Genomic DNA, 17,081 nt, shown 5'->3' with positions numbered 1-17,081 from the left:
CCACAGAGGATGAATTTTACTTCATTTCACATTGTGTTTGCCTTATTAAGAAACCGACTTAGGAAGAAGGAAAAACAGACAAACTAAAGCAGGTATATATAAGGAGCAGTCAAATGAAAATGAGACAGATGGAAAAAAAATAGGTAGGGAACCATGATAGTACCTAGGAGTGCACCTGTTTGTCTGAAGCAAATTAATGGCCATGAATATCTTTCTTCAGGGCTTCAAAAAATACGTAAATTGCATGGAGAGAAGGAAATCAGGACAGTATGCAGAACATGTAAGAGCTTCCCAGCAATACTTCTGAATTGTAGTTGAAACAACATCTGGGCAAAAATATGACAAACTGTTACCATATTTGTCAGCAAGTACACCACAAAGGGTTGAGAATAAATGTTTCTTGTTATGTACACTACTAACTGACCACAACAGCAAAACCAATGACTCTGCTCACAAGCAGTTGCATAAGAATGGTGAACCTGAAAGTGTCAAAGCAACTAAACAAAAACAATCCCATGTACATGGAAAAGAAAGAACCTCTACGTCACTGAGGAATGAAAGAAATTTAGAGGAAACTTCAATAATTCAGATGAAAAAACAATTTTGGGCTGTTTTACCATTTGCTTCATCTTTCAATCATAAATTCTTGGATCCTTTAACAAGGAAGTTGCACTGAAGGAGAAACCTTCTGAGCAACCCTTGTATCAGAAGCAGTTCAGAATCAAGATGATGCATTGTCTTTGCAATTTAGCTATAAGATTCATCCAAAACTAGAGATGATAAAGAACAAGTGTCTCAATGTTATTGTCTCACATCAAGATATACCAAGTAACTCTACTGACTACTGGCCCAAGTGGAATGCCTAAAAGAATTCAATGCAAATATCCTGGGTGTGGTGGATGTACACATTTGTTTCAACAGAGACAAGAACCTTTACACCAATTTCCACCAATGGCTAGAAAATTTATCTTAGTGTTCTTATTTTTATTAGAACATTGGTCAAAATTCAGCCACAGAATTGGGAGTACACAGAATGGAAATTTGGCTGCAATCCATGCACCAAAAGTTAGTGCACATGTGCAAAGTCTGCCATATTGAAATGGAGAAAACAGCCTTGTCTGAAGCCAAAGGCAAATAGATGTGTGTTGTTTATTTTAATAATTGCGCATTTTAACTGCTAAGCCTACCTACAAGTGACTAGTTGTTCGGTATACTGTCAAAGTTAGAAATATTTAATGAGCAGTAGTAAGAGGAGAGACCACACAGAAAATTAATGAGCAATTTGCACAAAGCAGCTAATTGAAATATATGCAAAAAAAAAAAAAAAAATATGTGTGTTCAGATTTTCTTACTGTAAAAAAAAATACTGCATGTAATTTAAGCAAAACTACATCAGTTCCTGGAGTAGATTTTCAGTAGAGGTTCTCATTTTCCTTTAAAAAATTAAAATTACTTGTTTTGCATTTGTATGTTTTCTTTACAACTGTATATTAATAGCTCTCATTTGATGCTGAGAGAACTAATTGGGGCACAAAATTGATTTCTTTCGTATCTTATAGTTTCGTATCACAGCTCAATGGTAAGTGTGTGTTTTTTTTTAAATATACTGATCGCAGTTATACTTTATTTCCAGATATTCATTCATTTAGTGATATGGTCCTTTTTATGAAATGTTGTGAACACATCCTGCTGCAACATGGAGAAAACAGAAGTTAGAATATTTTATTTGAGTGCACTGGCGCCATGTGCAAGCAGCCTTCAGCTCAGCAGTGAACAGTTCGTGACAGTACACACATGTTCTCAAATTAGTGATTGCAATTTGGTGTAAATACTGCTGATTTATTGTAAATATTGCTGGACAAAGACATTTCACACTAACAGACACATAATGGAAATGCTGAAACACATCTCATATTCAGGGCGAAGTTTGACAAAAGTTTGTGACATTCATCAATCGTCACTTATTAAACGAATGATACGTTAGTGAACTTGTGGGTCTGCACCTCATTCAAAATATTTGTATAAACAAAATTTTAATGCAGCCTACTGTTTAACTTAAAGTAATACCTATGTGTTACTTTCAGGTTGAAAACATGAAACATTGAAACTCCTGGACAGTATCCCCAAACTGCTGTTTCTGTTCGAAGTGAAGTTGATTTATCAGCTCAAAGTCCCAGAAAAGAAAAATTAAGAAGTAAAATAAAATTGCTGCAAGGAAAAAACACTATTTACAAAACAAAATAGCTCCATTGTCATCTGAAGCTTAAAGCAGTAGCATTTCACAGCTTACACATGTGAACAATAATGAATTTAAAAGCTTATGTGACAAATTTTTAACTAAAGATTTATCACAACTTGTTTCATTAGCACTTCCTTTTGTGAAAGTTTTCGTTTACAAAAGTTTCATAAGAATGTCCATTTCAAGCCATACCAGTAAGCTGCTGCTGCTGTTCAATGTTCACTCAGTTTCAATAGGGCATCAAGTGCAACGCCTAACTTCATACAAATCAATAGAGCAACCCTGTGTTTTCCTTTCTCTATTCTGTGATATTACCATAGCATATTCATGAAAATGTCAAGAGTATATGCATGTGAGTTGATCTTAATAAATATCTTAGGAACAAAAATTACAACAGATTTTTTTCCATACAGCATTATGTGGTTTGGCAACTGTATATTTACACATCATGTTGCATGTGTGCGACACCAAGGTACCCTCTTTCTATGAACTGCTTAAGGACTTCAAAAATATAATTTCTAAAAAATGAAAAAGTAAGAGTTAAAGTGGATGTCATTTTGGAAGTCTGGAGTCCTGCTTAGGCACTTCACTTTTTATCTTCACAAGTGTTGCAGATCAGTGAGTGTAGACACCTTTGGTACAAAAAGACCTCTGAGCAGTTGGCTATCTGGAGATGGTACCACATAAATTTCATTTGTTTCTGTGGAAATTAGAGAGATGTTTTTGTGTGATTATTTTTCTACTGGTTTTGAATTATACCCCTGACCTTTTTTGCAATTATCAGCACGAGTCACTAGTGGTCACTGAGGTGGCGAATGAACTGTTAACATAGTACATATTCCAGTCCACTGTTCTGATCTTGGAATCTTTCTGAAAGTAGTTCGACTACTACGGTGTTTCAGTTAACAATTTTAGAGTTATGAGAAGTTTAACCCTGTCTCATGGGTCAAAGCAAGGCTGGCAACACTTGTTTACATTGATCAGATACTGTGGCGGTGCAGCAAATTAATCAGGGTCCGCCAATAAGCAGCATTTCCAAATAAATCCACTGAGCATTATATCATGTAGTTTCTCATGTGCTGCACATTGCCAAGAGTGTGCGAATTCTTGTTGTGGCCAAGTGTGACTTTGTGCAATGTCCCAGAATCTCTGAGGAATGGATGAACATTTCAGGCTGAAAATTCAAAAATTTGATGCAGAAAACTATGTAGCTTACATTGTAAGTAACTGAAAGTTTGATTATTCTGTAAGTCCTATTTGAAAGCATTTATTCTACCCGTTTTAGCTGATGTTCTGCCCCAAGCTTCCAGAAATGGTATCATATTGCCTATTCTAAGAGTTCCCATAGATAGGCAATCTCCAGCTGTTTACTTTCATCATATCAATACATCATGTTGCTCATTAATTCTTCAGTGAAATGCAGGTGCCCGATTCCAGTCCCAGTTGGTATCAGTCCAAAGACCAGTTTGACGCAGCTCTCCATGCCAGTCTCTCTCTTCATCTCCGCATAACTAATGAGACCTACAGCCATTTTTGAACCTGCTTAGTGTAAGTCAACCATGCCGCCTGCTAAAAATGTTACACCCACCTCAACTACTAATTTATTTATGACTCGATGCTTCTGGATGTACCCTTTCAACCTATCCATTCTTTTAGTTAAGTTATCCCATAAATCTCCTCTCCCCCCCCCCCCCCCAACAAAAATCAATTTGGTACCCAATCTGCAACACTCTTCTGCAGCGCCCCATTTCATATCCACGTTTTCTTCCTGTCTAAACAGTTCATCATCCATGTTTAACTCATAACAAATACTCCCTTACACTTACATTTATATTTATATTTTATGGTACCAAGTTTCTCTTTTTCATAAACAATTTTCTCAGTATTGTCAGCCTGCAATTTGTATCGTCCGTTGTCAGTTATTTCACTGCCTAACAGCAACACTTCTGCTACTTTTTCATTTCTCATTCTATTTGTCTCAGCATCGCCTCGTTGAATTAATCTTTCAAGACCTTTGTTGTCTTAGACAGAATTACTAGCCCATCATCAAACTTGACTCCAATTATTATGCTTGGAGTCTGGTTTCTGTACAAGTTTCGGAATTTCAGAGTGTATTTTAATCAACATTACATGGTATAAAACTATCTACACTGTACAACAGAATTAAAGGATCACTTTTTCAAAATCCTGTACTTGCCTCCCATTGTGAAGCTTAAGTTTGAAATTTGGCTCAAAGGTGCCTACAGTCTTCCTCTCTAATGGTGAAGAAGCATGGCACCCTGTGACATCACCCTCGGGCTTAGCGATGCGTCAAACATCATGATGTCAACAAGTGAAAAAAGACCACAGCTCAGAAGTTCATGTGAGCTGTAAGGTGGGTTAATGATGTCACATTGGCATCAAATTCACCACAATTCCAGTGCCGCCATATATGTGTCAATGATGAGAAGGCTGTCACAGCCCCTCTTACCCACATTTTGTGACCGAAAACAACTGTTCAAGTGTGATGAGCGACAGGATGATGTTCTTGAACACCTTTGACATTGTTGACACCCTTGGAGGTTGCAACCCTTCCATAAGGATAATGTGGGGCTTCATCCCCATTGGACATGATCACACCCTTTAGAGTGCAGTGTGACCGGAATTTTTGCTCTCATGTACACATTAGAACCAGAAGGGACCATTCAAAACCATTCAATGAAATTTGAATGTGATCCAAAGCTGCAGAGGGTACTTCTGCTTTTACAGCCCTCCTGTGGCGTGATCACACTGGAGTGCAACATTAACATGTGCTAGACTAAAACGGCAAAGGGTCGATCTAAGACCTTCAGTTTGCCAACACCCTTGGTGCCACCCACGCAAATTTGTTGAGCACATTACAAATGTGGCTGTCGGAAACTTCGAAACCAGTACCGCCTGGCAGCCACTCTAGTGGTTGAAAACAGGCAAACCACACCCTTGGGGTGTTGAAGGAGTTCCCTAACGCCCAGTTGCTAGAGCAGCCACCAGACAGAATTGGTGTCAAAATTTCTGAAAATACATTTCCAACGTGCTCAACAAAGATGCGTGGGTGACAGCGGCAGTGTGCCAAACTGGGGGGGGGGGGGGGGGGGGGGGTCATAGCTTGTGTCCGGCTTGAAAAAGCTTAAGTACCTTATGCTGCTTTGGATCATGTTCAAATTTTGTCAATTTTGAATGGTTCCTAGTGGTTCCAACGTGTAAACAAGAGCAAAAACTGTGGTCGTGCTGCATTGTCAGCAGTGTCAAATGTTGTGAAGAAAATCTTCCGGTATCAACACCTCAGGAAAAGGGGTGGTCTCACTGACACGCTTCTTGCCACCCCGAGGTCTTTCCATGTCAATTCCGAGTGGTGGTGTGTCTGAACTATTTCTCCCTTGGCTGTCCACAAGAAAACCTCATGATTTCAGCACTGAGTGTTGCAGTTTCTGACCTCCATTACAGACACATCAAAAGAAGAGGTGAAATGTGCATAAGTCATCCTCATCATGTGACAAGGCTATGGTGGCACTGAACAAAATAATGGTGAAAATTGGTACCAATGTGACATCATTAACCCACCTTATAGTTCATATTCACTTCCAAAGCTGTGGCCTATTATCACGTTTCAACACCTTGCTATTTAAAGTATGGCCAAGCTCAAAAGTGATGTCATAGAGTACCACGCTTTTGCACCATTATAGAGGAAGGTTGTTGGCACCTTTGAGCCAAATTTGGAGCTTCAGCATCACAATGGGAGGTAAGTACAGGCTTTCAAAAATTAATCCTTCAATTCTGTTGCACAGTGTACAAATGCCATAAACTGGTTTATTCAGTCTATCTTCTAACATAGCCATAGGGTGAGTATTGCCTTGTGTGTACCTAAATTTCTCTGGAACACAAACTTATCTTCCCCAAGATCAGCTTCTACCAGTCGCTCCATCCTTACATAAAGAATTTGTGTCAGTATTTTAAAACCCAAAGTTCTTATAGAATGTCGTTGCTGTTTTGACGTAAGTCTTTCTGTGAAATATATCCTCTTCCTGTTTCTTAACAATGTGTAAAATTTGTTTTAATGTACTGTATCCACCTTTCAACCCTTCTTTGCTCAGTACTGGCTTGCAATGTTCAGTTCTTAATATTTATAAAGCTGCTTTTCTTATATCCAAATGTTTCTTCAATTTTTCTGTAGGCAATATATATATTTCCTAGAGCTTTGTGTTTGTCCTATAGCCATTCCTGATTTGCCATTTAGCATTTTCTGTCAGCCTCATTTTTTTTTAGACATCTGCATCCCATTCCTGCTGAAAATGTGCTCTGAAAATGGCTCAATGAGTTCTCAAAACCATGTGATTTCTATAGTCGTGGAATGCAAAAGTTGCCCCCAGCATTGGCAGACAGTTGTAAATAATGAAGGGCAATACATTATTGATGACCAAAGTCTCTTATGTGTATCTGTTTATTAAACTTATGGGAAAATGCTGCAAACTTACGCACCAACCCAATAGCCGAATTCTGGAATAAAAGTGTACCCTGCATGAGAAACACAGTCAAAAAGAGATGACGCTCCACAAAGGAAGTATCCAAATGGGACAGAAACCAGTAGATGTGACATACATGTACAGACAAATAATTGTAACTTCAGAAAAATTGGACGATTTATTTGAGAGAGAGAGCTTTATTGAGAAGGTCAATAATATGTTCTCTCTTTATTATTAACCCAGCCTCGAAACTTTTTGGACTGGTGAGTTGTGCTACTAGTAACTTACACAGTTCACTCAAAAATTCTGTATGTATAATTATTTTCAGATATGCAAGTATTTCAGCTGTAAAATGTCAGTGTGAAAGAGACTTACTGCTAACACGGTGAATTAAGATTCTTTTAATTTGTGTCCTTAATGTGCCATTACTTCGTGCGAATAAAGAGCAAGCTGCGATGCACAAGAACGATGTTTTCTGAAAGCATGCTGATTACGAATCAATAGATCGTTCCCTTCGAGGCGATTCATAATGTTTGAATACAGTATATGCTCCAAAACCCTACTGCAAACCGATGTCAATGATATAGGTCTGTGGTTCGATGGATTACTCCTACTACCCTTCTTAAACACTGGTGCGACATGCGCAATTTTCCAATCTGTAGGTACAGATCTATCGGTGAGCGAGCGGTTGTATATGATTGCTAAGTAGGGAGCTATTGTATCAGCGTAATCTGAAAGGAACCTAATTGGTATACAATCTGGACCTGAAGACTTGCCCGTATCAAGCGATTTAAGTTGCTTCGCAACTCCTAAGGTATCTACTTGTAAGAAACTCATGCTAACAGCTGTTCGTATTTCAAATTCTGGAATATTCCATTCGTCTTCCCTGGTGAAGGAATTTCGGAAAACTGCGTTCAATAACTCCGCTTTAGCGGCACAGTCGTCGGTAACAGTACCATCGGCACTGCGCAGCGAAGGTATTAACTGCGTCTTGCCGCTTGTGTACTTTGCATATGACTAGAATTTCTTTGGATTTTCTACCAAATTTCGAGACAATTGTTTCATTGTGGAACCTATTAAAGGCATCTCACATCGAAGTCCGTGACAAATTTCGCGCGTCTAAATTTTAGCCAATCTTCGGGATTTCGCGTTCTTCTGAACTTCGCATGCTTTTTCCGTTGCCTCTGCAACAGCGTTCGGACCTGTTTTGTGTATCATGGGGGATCAGTTCCATCTCTTACCAATTTATGAGGTATGAATCTCTCAATTTCTGTTGCTGCTATATCTTTGAATTTGAGCCACATCTCGTCTACATTTGCATAGTCAGTTTGGAAGGAATGGAGATTGTCTCTTAGGAAGGCTTCTAGTGACACTTTATCCGCTTTTTTTAAATAAAATTATTTTGCGTTTGTTTCTGGTTGATTTGGAAGAAACGGTATTGAGCCTAGCTACAACAACCATGTAATCACTAATCCCTGTATCAGTCATGATGCTCTCTATTAGCTCAGGATTGTTTGTGGCTAAGAGGTCAAGTGTGTTTTCGTAACCATTTACAATTCGCGTGGGTTCGTGGACTAACTGCTTGAAATAATTTTCGAGGAAAGCATTTAGGACAATCTCGGAAGATGTTTTCTGCCTACCACCGGTTTTGAACAAGTATTTTTGTCAACATATCGAGGGAAGGTTGAAGTCCCCACCAACTATAACCGTATGAGTGGGGTACTTATTTGTTACGAGACTCAAATTTTCTCTGAACTGTTCAGCAACTATATCATCGGAGTCTGGGGGTCGGTAGAAGGAGCCGATTATTAACTTAGTTCGGCTGTTAAGTATAACCTCCACCCATACCAATTCGCACGGAGTATCTACTTCGACTTCACTACAAGATAAACCACTACTTACAGACACGAACACTCCACCACCAATTCTACCACTACTACTTCACGATACTCATCACCTCACATAAACATTTATGTAACCACTGCAATTCTTAGTATGAGATTTGAAGTAGTGTTTATTTTTGTGATATCTTCCAGTGGAAGTATATTATCATATGTATTTCTGAATGGAACACTAATGGTGGAATGTGGTGCAGCTGTCATGGCATTATTTGCTATAATATAAAAATTATGTATCAGTTAAAACTGCTATTATTATTTAAATTAATCCCTAGCTGTGAACTATTAAATGTACAGATGTTTCTGAGGGCTGTTCTGTTGTGCATTCCAAGTTGTTCTTTTAATTGAAGTTTTACATGTGTTTCTCTCTCTGTCTTACTTGCCTGCAACATTATACATGAACTGTGCACTGAAATGTTTTCCATGTAGTGGATATTAACTTAAACTATCTCTAACCCCCCTCCCCCACTCTTCCTATGAGGTATAAACTAAGTTTGTCTTTCAGATTTGCAATTTCCATGAAAGCGTATTTTTTAAAACACTGAGACTTTCTTTACATCCATAAAACTAAACTAAACTCTGTCCAAATAGACCATGAAGGCCCAACAGTACCAACCAGCTGCTGTGTCATCCTCAGCCCACAGGCGTCACTGGATGCGGATACGGAGGGGCATGTGGTCAGCACAACCACTCTCCCGACCGTATGTCCGTTTACATCTTTACTCCCATGACTGCTTTTAATTATAGCAGTTTCTCACTGTGGAATGCAAAAAATAAATGTCAAGAAAGTAGTGTCTATCCATTTATACCATGAGATTGAAGTATACAAGTTCACCTTTCTGAAGAGTGACCACTGAATTTGTGCAACCCCCCCCCCCCTTTTTTTTTTTTAAGTAAATGACAGAAATTTACACTTCTTGCGGAGATTGTAAGACAGTACTTAGAATTTTGCTGTGACTGGAGACAGTCTCCTTTTAATTTTGGCCAGTTTTTTGTGCCTCTGTATGTGTGAGGAGGGGAGTGGGAAGGTCATGGTCACTAAAGAATGATTTTTATGGATGGATTCAGCATGATTCCCATTGCACTTGTGGGGGAGGGGGGGGGGGGGGGGAAGGGCAGCCTAATGATTTGTTTTGAGTTCAGTTACTCCACGGCCATATCCTTAAAGGTTGGAACACTACTACTGCAGAATACGCCAGTTTTATTAGGTACAGATTTTTGAACCCATCCACTGAAAGCACTAAAATATTGCTAGGCATGTTACTCGTCCAGTAATTAAACTTCTGATTACAGCAGCATCTATTTTTTTCTTCTTTTTTAAACATTCCTCAAGGATGAATTTAGACCTGTTGTATTATTACAGATCATGTGCATAACATTAACTTATTGCTCAGTTCATTTAATTCATTGTGTTGTGGTTTTTATAAATTCACTAGTCCTATTCATTTAGAAACTGATTTTGAATTGAATAATAGCAGAACATGTCCCAAAAAGGGTAAAACGTAAGTATTCTTAAGGACACAACTGACTGTTGGAAAGTTAAGCGTCAAACAAAATTAGATGGGAAGGCAAAACAGTTTTGTTTGTGTCTTTTTAAAGTATTTTTTGCCCAAATTTACTGCAAATATAGTTGGTGGTAATGTTTTGTGTCTGAATCTATTATGCTGAGGTTGCTTTGAGAGAAATTTCTGATTTTAATGTTGGGACGACTTGTACACCAATTATAAATTGAACAGATCTGCTAGTTTATAGCCATTTCTTTGTCAGAACAGCAATGAATCACAACAACAGAATAATTAATATCAGTTCACTTAGTGATGTACATCATAGTGAAATATTCTGTGCTTGGTTAACTCGTCTCAGTACACTTCTAGCCTGTACTGTGACTGGACACATCAATCAATAGTCTGTGAGTGTTGGCAAGGTAATTTTTGTGTCAGAATGGGTGTATGGCAGACATACTGGCACATTCAAAACTGGGCGTAATTGTGGAGGCTCTCTTTAGAGATATTTCACAAGAATTACTTACGCTAACCAATTTTTAGTTGTCACTGTGAAATAAAGATCAGAGACCATGTAAGCACCCTATCATCACTCTATTGGAAGTTATGCACAAATATAGTTGAACACACACATCATCTTATTCCAAAGATAAATACTTCACTGTTATAACAAGAGAGGAAGTGTTTGATCTGCAGGAATGTCCCCCACTCTAGCCAACTTCCAAAACTATGTCCCGGTGATCTCACTATTCCATCAGCATCCACACTGTGAACCACTATTTGATTTATCTCTTTTCTGTGAAGCTGCCATTGGTCTCCTGACCTTTCACTTGGACTGGGCAACTCAAGTCTGCATATTTCAACTTCATTCCAGACATTGCTTCCCATATAGTCTTTTATCTCAGTATCATCATCTTTGTGTCACCAAGAATCAGAAATAAGTCCACAATTTTAAATTACAGCTGTGGCAAGTTCTTGCAACACTGTGGATGCAGCAGATACTAGTAAATCACTTTCTAGTATCTTTTTAATTTTTGAGCAAAATTATAACTGCTCTCTTAAACATCTGCTTTGTTAGTCACAGATAATGCCTGGGCATTAAAGGGCGCTGCACCATAGTGTACACGACAGTTCTGCACTGGCCAAATGCACACTGGCAGAGTTGGCTAAGTGGCTTGCATATCATAGGGCTGTCTGGTGGGTAGCCTATACTAGCTGCGCAGTGCCCAGCATAGTCTGTGCCCCATGGGGCAGCATTAAAATACAATTGGAACAGTATGTCTTCCACAGTCCTTCAATTTTCCATCAAATGGAGATGTCACTTACAAAGGAAAGAGAAAAAAAACATTATAACAGTTGGCTAAACTTGAAAAATAACTAAAATAACATTTTCCAATAAGTTAACTTCATAACATGCTTATTCTGGAGACTACATCTTTTAAGCCCAAAGCTGGAGGTTGTGGATGTGTCAGCAGTATACTGTGCATTAACTTGGTATGCAAGTGTGATACTGGAATCACCTGTTGTATTATTCAGCACAGTGCTGTAATTTAGTGTGTGAGGCCTGCAGTGCCTCACAGAATTTTTTTAAGAGAACACACTGACTCAAGCAATTTATGGAAAGGCAAAATAATTGTGGTAAAGAATTATTATACTTTCTGTGATGATCAGACATAAGAAGAAACAAGTATAATGTAACACACTTTCAATTTTGTTCCAAGAGAACTTTAATCCCAAATGGAATGATCCTTAACTACAAGGCTAAGCAGAAGAAATGAATTAAAGTTTGTGCCGCAGCCGGGAATCAAACCCGGGTCTTCTTGCTTGCTAGGCAGAAATGCTAACCATTACACCACACAGCATGATGGTCAACATTGCTGCACAAACTACCCAAGCTGAGTGCCCTCCCCAACACAAGCTTCAATTCATATCTTCTGCTTATTTTCCCTTATTGTCACTACTGCCAGGGCGCTCCGACATTGGAATAGCACCCCAGCATTGGACGTAATGGGAAAGTCCTGTACCATACGAGATCTTATAATTAAATGTTTCCCTAAGACATTTAAGTCTCTTCATTATCTACAATAATGATAGAAGCAGAAGAAATGAATTAAAATTTGTGCCTATGGTACAGGACTTCCCCATTACACCCAACGCGGGGGTGCTATTCCAATGTTGGAGAGCCCTGGTAATGTAAGGAAAAATAAGCAGAAGATATGAATTGAAGTTTGTGTTGACGAGGGCATTCAACTTGGGTAGTTCGGTGCAGCAATGTTGCGGTAGTGTGATGGTTAGCATTTCTGCCTAGCAAGCAAGATGACCTGGGTTCAAGTCCCAGCCACAGCACAAATTTTAATTGATTTCTTCTGCTTTGATCATTATCGTAGATAATGAAGAGACTTAAATGTCTCAGGGAAACATTTAATTATAAGATCTAAAAGGGCAAGTGTCATTTGAAACATGCAAGCTATGGTAAATCTAATACTCTGGTTGTCTCTGTCAAACCCTAAAGTGTATTGTTCAAATTATTCATCAGATATTGGACATACAATGTTCTAATAAGAGGCAATTGATTTCAGTTTTCATGGTCATATTGTTGTCTAAGTCACCAATGACACATTTGTTTTTGTGACATTGCCAAAGTAGTGTAAGCAATACCATTGATGTTTGGTGGAAGAAGGAAGATAGTGACATGAAACCATATTCATGAGAGAAATCAAACAATGGAAACTCCACGTAGGAATATCAACAATATAGGAGAAGACCTATTTCTGCTTACCGTACAGAAGATGAAGTTGCAGACAGACAGGATTAAAAGACACTCACATACAGCTTTCAGTCACAGCCTTCATGAGTAAAGACACACACACACACACACACACACACACACACACACACACACACACACACCTCCAGCTTCTCAGGCTGGAATGCAACATCGCGTGGGATGCAAGCAGCAATTTGGAGGGGGTGGGGAAGGGGAAGGGATAATAGTGTATGGGTGGGGAGAGAGACTAACACTGTTCAGTGGAGTGTGCAGGGACCAGACTGCGAACAGGTGCAGCATCAGGAGGTTGTGGGGCAAAGAGGTGTGTGTGCATGCGCGTTTCATGGCCGAAAGGAATACATGAGTCTTTTCATTGTGCCTGTCTTCAACCTGACATCTTTTCCTACATTATTCATATTGATGACAAAGTCGTAAAAAATGTAGCACTAGCTCCAATTGGAAACTGTCAGAAGAAAATTGATCATATCCTTTGTAAAGAACAATTGTGGAATTTGCCTTTAGCAATACGTTCTGATGGGCTATCAAAATAGGTTTTACCGAGTGATTAATAATGGTATATGACATGGCACTCAAATGTGAAGGCACTTAACGGAGTATGTTGCTCAAGTTGAACATGATTAGCTGAGGCTATTTTTGCTAGTTTGGACTTAGCCAACAATTTTGAAGGAAATTTCTCTACATTACTGTGATGGCACTCCAGTCTAAAAAATGAGAGCCATTACATTACTCTTTGAAATCAGAGTATCCCTCAAATGTCACTCCAAATTTATAATATAGCACACAAACTGAAGTTAACACACAGTGGACAGATAAAACAATGAGAAGATACAAACCACTAATAGTTTGTTGTATTTTTCCATATAACTTACTAAAGAGAGATTAATACTATAGCCTAAAAAAGTCTTCTCACCAAGTGTTGGCAGGAGAACATGAACCATGAACACACACACACACACACAACACACGTACGTTTGGAAAAGTCACCCTGTACCCCGGGTCAGGGGAGACTTACCAAATGGGGTGAGAAGGAGAGACTGGTATCAATCTTTCCTTCTCACCCCATCCAATAAGTCTCTCCTAATACTATAGTCTGATTAAAATTAATTGTTAGATGACACTTCACACTTTGAAACTTAAATCTTCCAATCAAAGCCCACATGATCACATGCAAACTGTCATCCACTGCCAAAGTGCAACAACAAAGCATCAATTCACTATCACTTGCAGTTTTCAAGTTGTGATCTGTTCTTGTGCTCTGCTGGCAACGCATTTATTTGCGGCCTGCCACAGCAGGCAACAGCACATTCTGCTTGGTTTGGCAGTCTGCCGTACATTGTTCATCACAGGTGACAATGCTGTAGTGCCACATAACAAATGTCAAATAACACGTAGCTTTAATCAGAGTGTTGTTGCTTATTGTTTAGTTACTTTTATGTATACATCTTACATAGAACCTTGCATGTGTCTGGTTTCCTGGTTCCGCTGCATTTGATATTCCATCAGCTCTGTAGATTTCTTTGCAGTGTTTCACCAATGCCCCATGATGCCACACTGTTGACTCGGCCCATCTAAAAAACAAGTTAGCTCAAATCAATAATTTAGGCGCAAGTCAAAAAGTTGGATTTGCAAATACCATATACACCGCATTAAAACATCACACATTTCCATAGGTGTGTGCAGGGGGAGGGAGCAACCAAAATATATGAAATTCTACAAACAGAATGAATGTCAACAAAATGCAAGAAGCTGGATGCCCGAAACTTAAGGCAGAAATACAAGCCAAAAAGTGCATGCTAAATGTGAACTGAAACCGTATTTCATTAACAATAGTTACTAGTCTGTTATTTCTAGAAGCTATTGTCTCTAAGATGAAAAAAGTATGCACTATGAATGCAAAGAGCAGTTGCTGGAAATGGGGAATGAAACACACTACATACAATATTATTATTCCATTACCACTAAAGAGAAAATGTGGAAATGCATAACTAACATCCCTCTTTAGTCAGTCTTACAATCATTCTGTAGCATATTCTTAATCGACAACAAACCCACATTTGTTCTTTAAAAAATTTATTGGACTTCCGTAATAACCACGAAAGTTACACTCGGGGGGGGGGGGGGGGTGTTTCTACATAAACAAAATCCTCATCAACCACAACAGAATGTATATTATTCCACTGACATCAAATGAAATAGCTGGGTCACATTCACTGTCTAAATAAAAATTTGATCACTTAAGGCTATAACTAAATAACACACATATTTAACACACTGACTGCCATGAGGCTGCCAGAGGTGACAGCAGAGCCTTAAACCTGACACCAAGGCCTGGCCTGACACTGAAACATCCATCATTATGTGTGCATCAGTCATTTATGACTTTTTTCTGGAAGCTCTATCCTCCTTGGATCCATCACATGCCCCAATAACACAGCAGTCTGACATCAAGCACGAAGGGATATAGGTGTCCTACAATAATTTTCACACAGTGCACAGCAGTCCAGGTGCATTCAGTTACTGCTACCAGTCCACTGCAGCCCAGCCTGCATCTGTGGAACAGTGCACCATTCGAACAACCATTTGCCTATACGGTGATGTATCCAGACACAAACATTCACTTGGTGTCACAAGAAGTGCAATTTGTCTGACTATCTGGCATGTTTCCATTGATCAGTGGTCCAGTCTTGATGATCCTGTGGACACTGCTATCTTAGTTGAGGTCAATGTGACAACACACAGGGGTTGTCTTTTCTGGAGCCCCGTGTTCCAACAGTCTGCGCAGTAAGGTGTTCTCTGAAACCTCTGTGTGTGCATCTTGATTCTACATTGTTGTCAGATCTCACACAGATCACTGCTTATCTTGCTTTACTGACTGGGCAAGCCTCTGGCCACATCTTGTATTTAGACTTGAATGTCCCGTCCCTTGTCACGTACTTGTGGTATCACTGTCCTTCAACCACTTTCCTTAGGTGTCACAAAAGCTTGTAAGCAGCTGACCAGCTACATCATTTTCGAGACACTTGTCCCCATGCACTGTGCAACAATAATCCCACCCCCCTTTCTTTAAAGTCAGTAATATCAGTGGATTTTCCCAGCTGCAGCTCATATTGTCAATAGAATGAGTTCCCATTTGTCTCTGCTCTACTCCCATACTTTCCTTACTACATCATGTGCTTGGTGGTTATAATGTTTTGGCACATTAGTGTATCATTTGGTTACACTGAACTTTATATGTACTTATAGTAAACCCATTAATTAAATGTTCTCTCATATATGACTATCATTATTATCATAAAAGTTGGCTAATTTCTCTTACACGTGTGTTGGTACATGAGTAGATCTCCCTTCAATCCTCGACCAGCATCCCAGGTGCAAGGCTGCACGATGCAGAATATCACAGTATCTGGAATAGTAACAGGATACAGCAACTAAACTGGCCACAAATGTCACAAACCAGTATCACAAGAAACTACCATTAGTCCATTGGCTGTTCTCCTATAAAAAGTAAAAGAAATAACCCAGTTTTAATTTTATATTTATGTATTATTTTCACAATAGTGCACAATATTATATTAAGATATGAGGGTTGTGCATTTTCAAATATTGGAAGAAACCAACCATGCTCTTCATTTCTGATGAAAATAAGTACCTTTTACATCTCATCAATGTTTGGTGGATTTTGTACTTAAGCTTTGGGTTTTCTTTATGTATAAGGAGCAGTCAAATGAAAACAAGACAGATGGAAAAAATAAGTAAATTGTTCATTATTTCAATAGTAATCACCACAGCTGTTAATATATTTCTCCCATTGTAAGTCAAGATGGTCAGTGCCTTCATGGAAAAATGTTTGCAGTTGCCTACAGAACCATGATCACACCCAGGCATGCCCGTCTCCATCCTGAGCAAATTGATGGTCATGAATGTATTTCTTCAGGGCTCAAAATAGATAGAAATCACACATGGAGGTACTGAAACAACTGGAGCAACATGTGGGCCCAAGGTGTTGCCAAGGTTGTTTCAGCTACACTGCAGAAGTTTCACTGGGAAGCCCTTGCACATACTCCCCATGCAATTTTCATATTTTTTTGTGTCCTGAAGAAAGACATTCACGGCCATCAATTTGCTTCAAATAAAGAGGTGTGGATGGGTACAGTCGCATCAAGCCAACCATTTAAC

At 39.0% G+C, this 17,081-nt stretch overlaps 1 protein-coding gene across 3 annotated transcripts in view; it reads right to left on the bottom strand.

The window, feature by feature from the left end:
• Positions 1-17,081, bottom strand: part of LOC124721910 (transmembrane protein 39A) — a 192,239-nt gene that overhangs the window by 5,336 nt on the left and 169,822 nt on the right. For 2 of the 3 annotated variants that reach the window (XM_047247062.1, XM_047247064.1), the window contains exons 11-12: positions 16,222-16,308; positions 14,353-14,473 (exon numbers count right to left, since the gene is read on the bottom strand). In XM_047247062.1, coding sequence (XP_047103018.1) covers positions 14,353-14,473; positions 16,222-16,308 — 208 coding nt within the window. The remainder of the gene's footprint in view (positions 1-14,352; positions 14,474-16,221; positions 16,309-17,081) is intronic. The other variant, XM_047247063.1, reaches the window with a different exon arrangement.

This window comes from Schistocerca piceifrons, chromosome X, assembly GCF_021461385.2.
Source record: "Schistocerca piceifrons isolate TAMUIC-IGC-003096 chromosome X, iqSchPice1.1, whole genome shotgun sequence".
Classification (NCBI taxonomy): Eukaryota; Metazoa; Arthropoda; class Insecta; order Orthoptera; family Acrididae; genus Schistocerca; species Schistocerca piceifrons.
The sequence above is the reverse complement of the archived record's forward strand: the minus strand, read 5'-3'. Positions and strand labels throughout refer to the sequence as shown.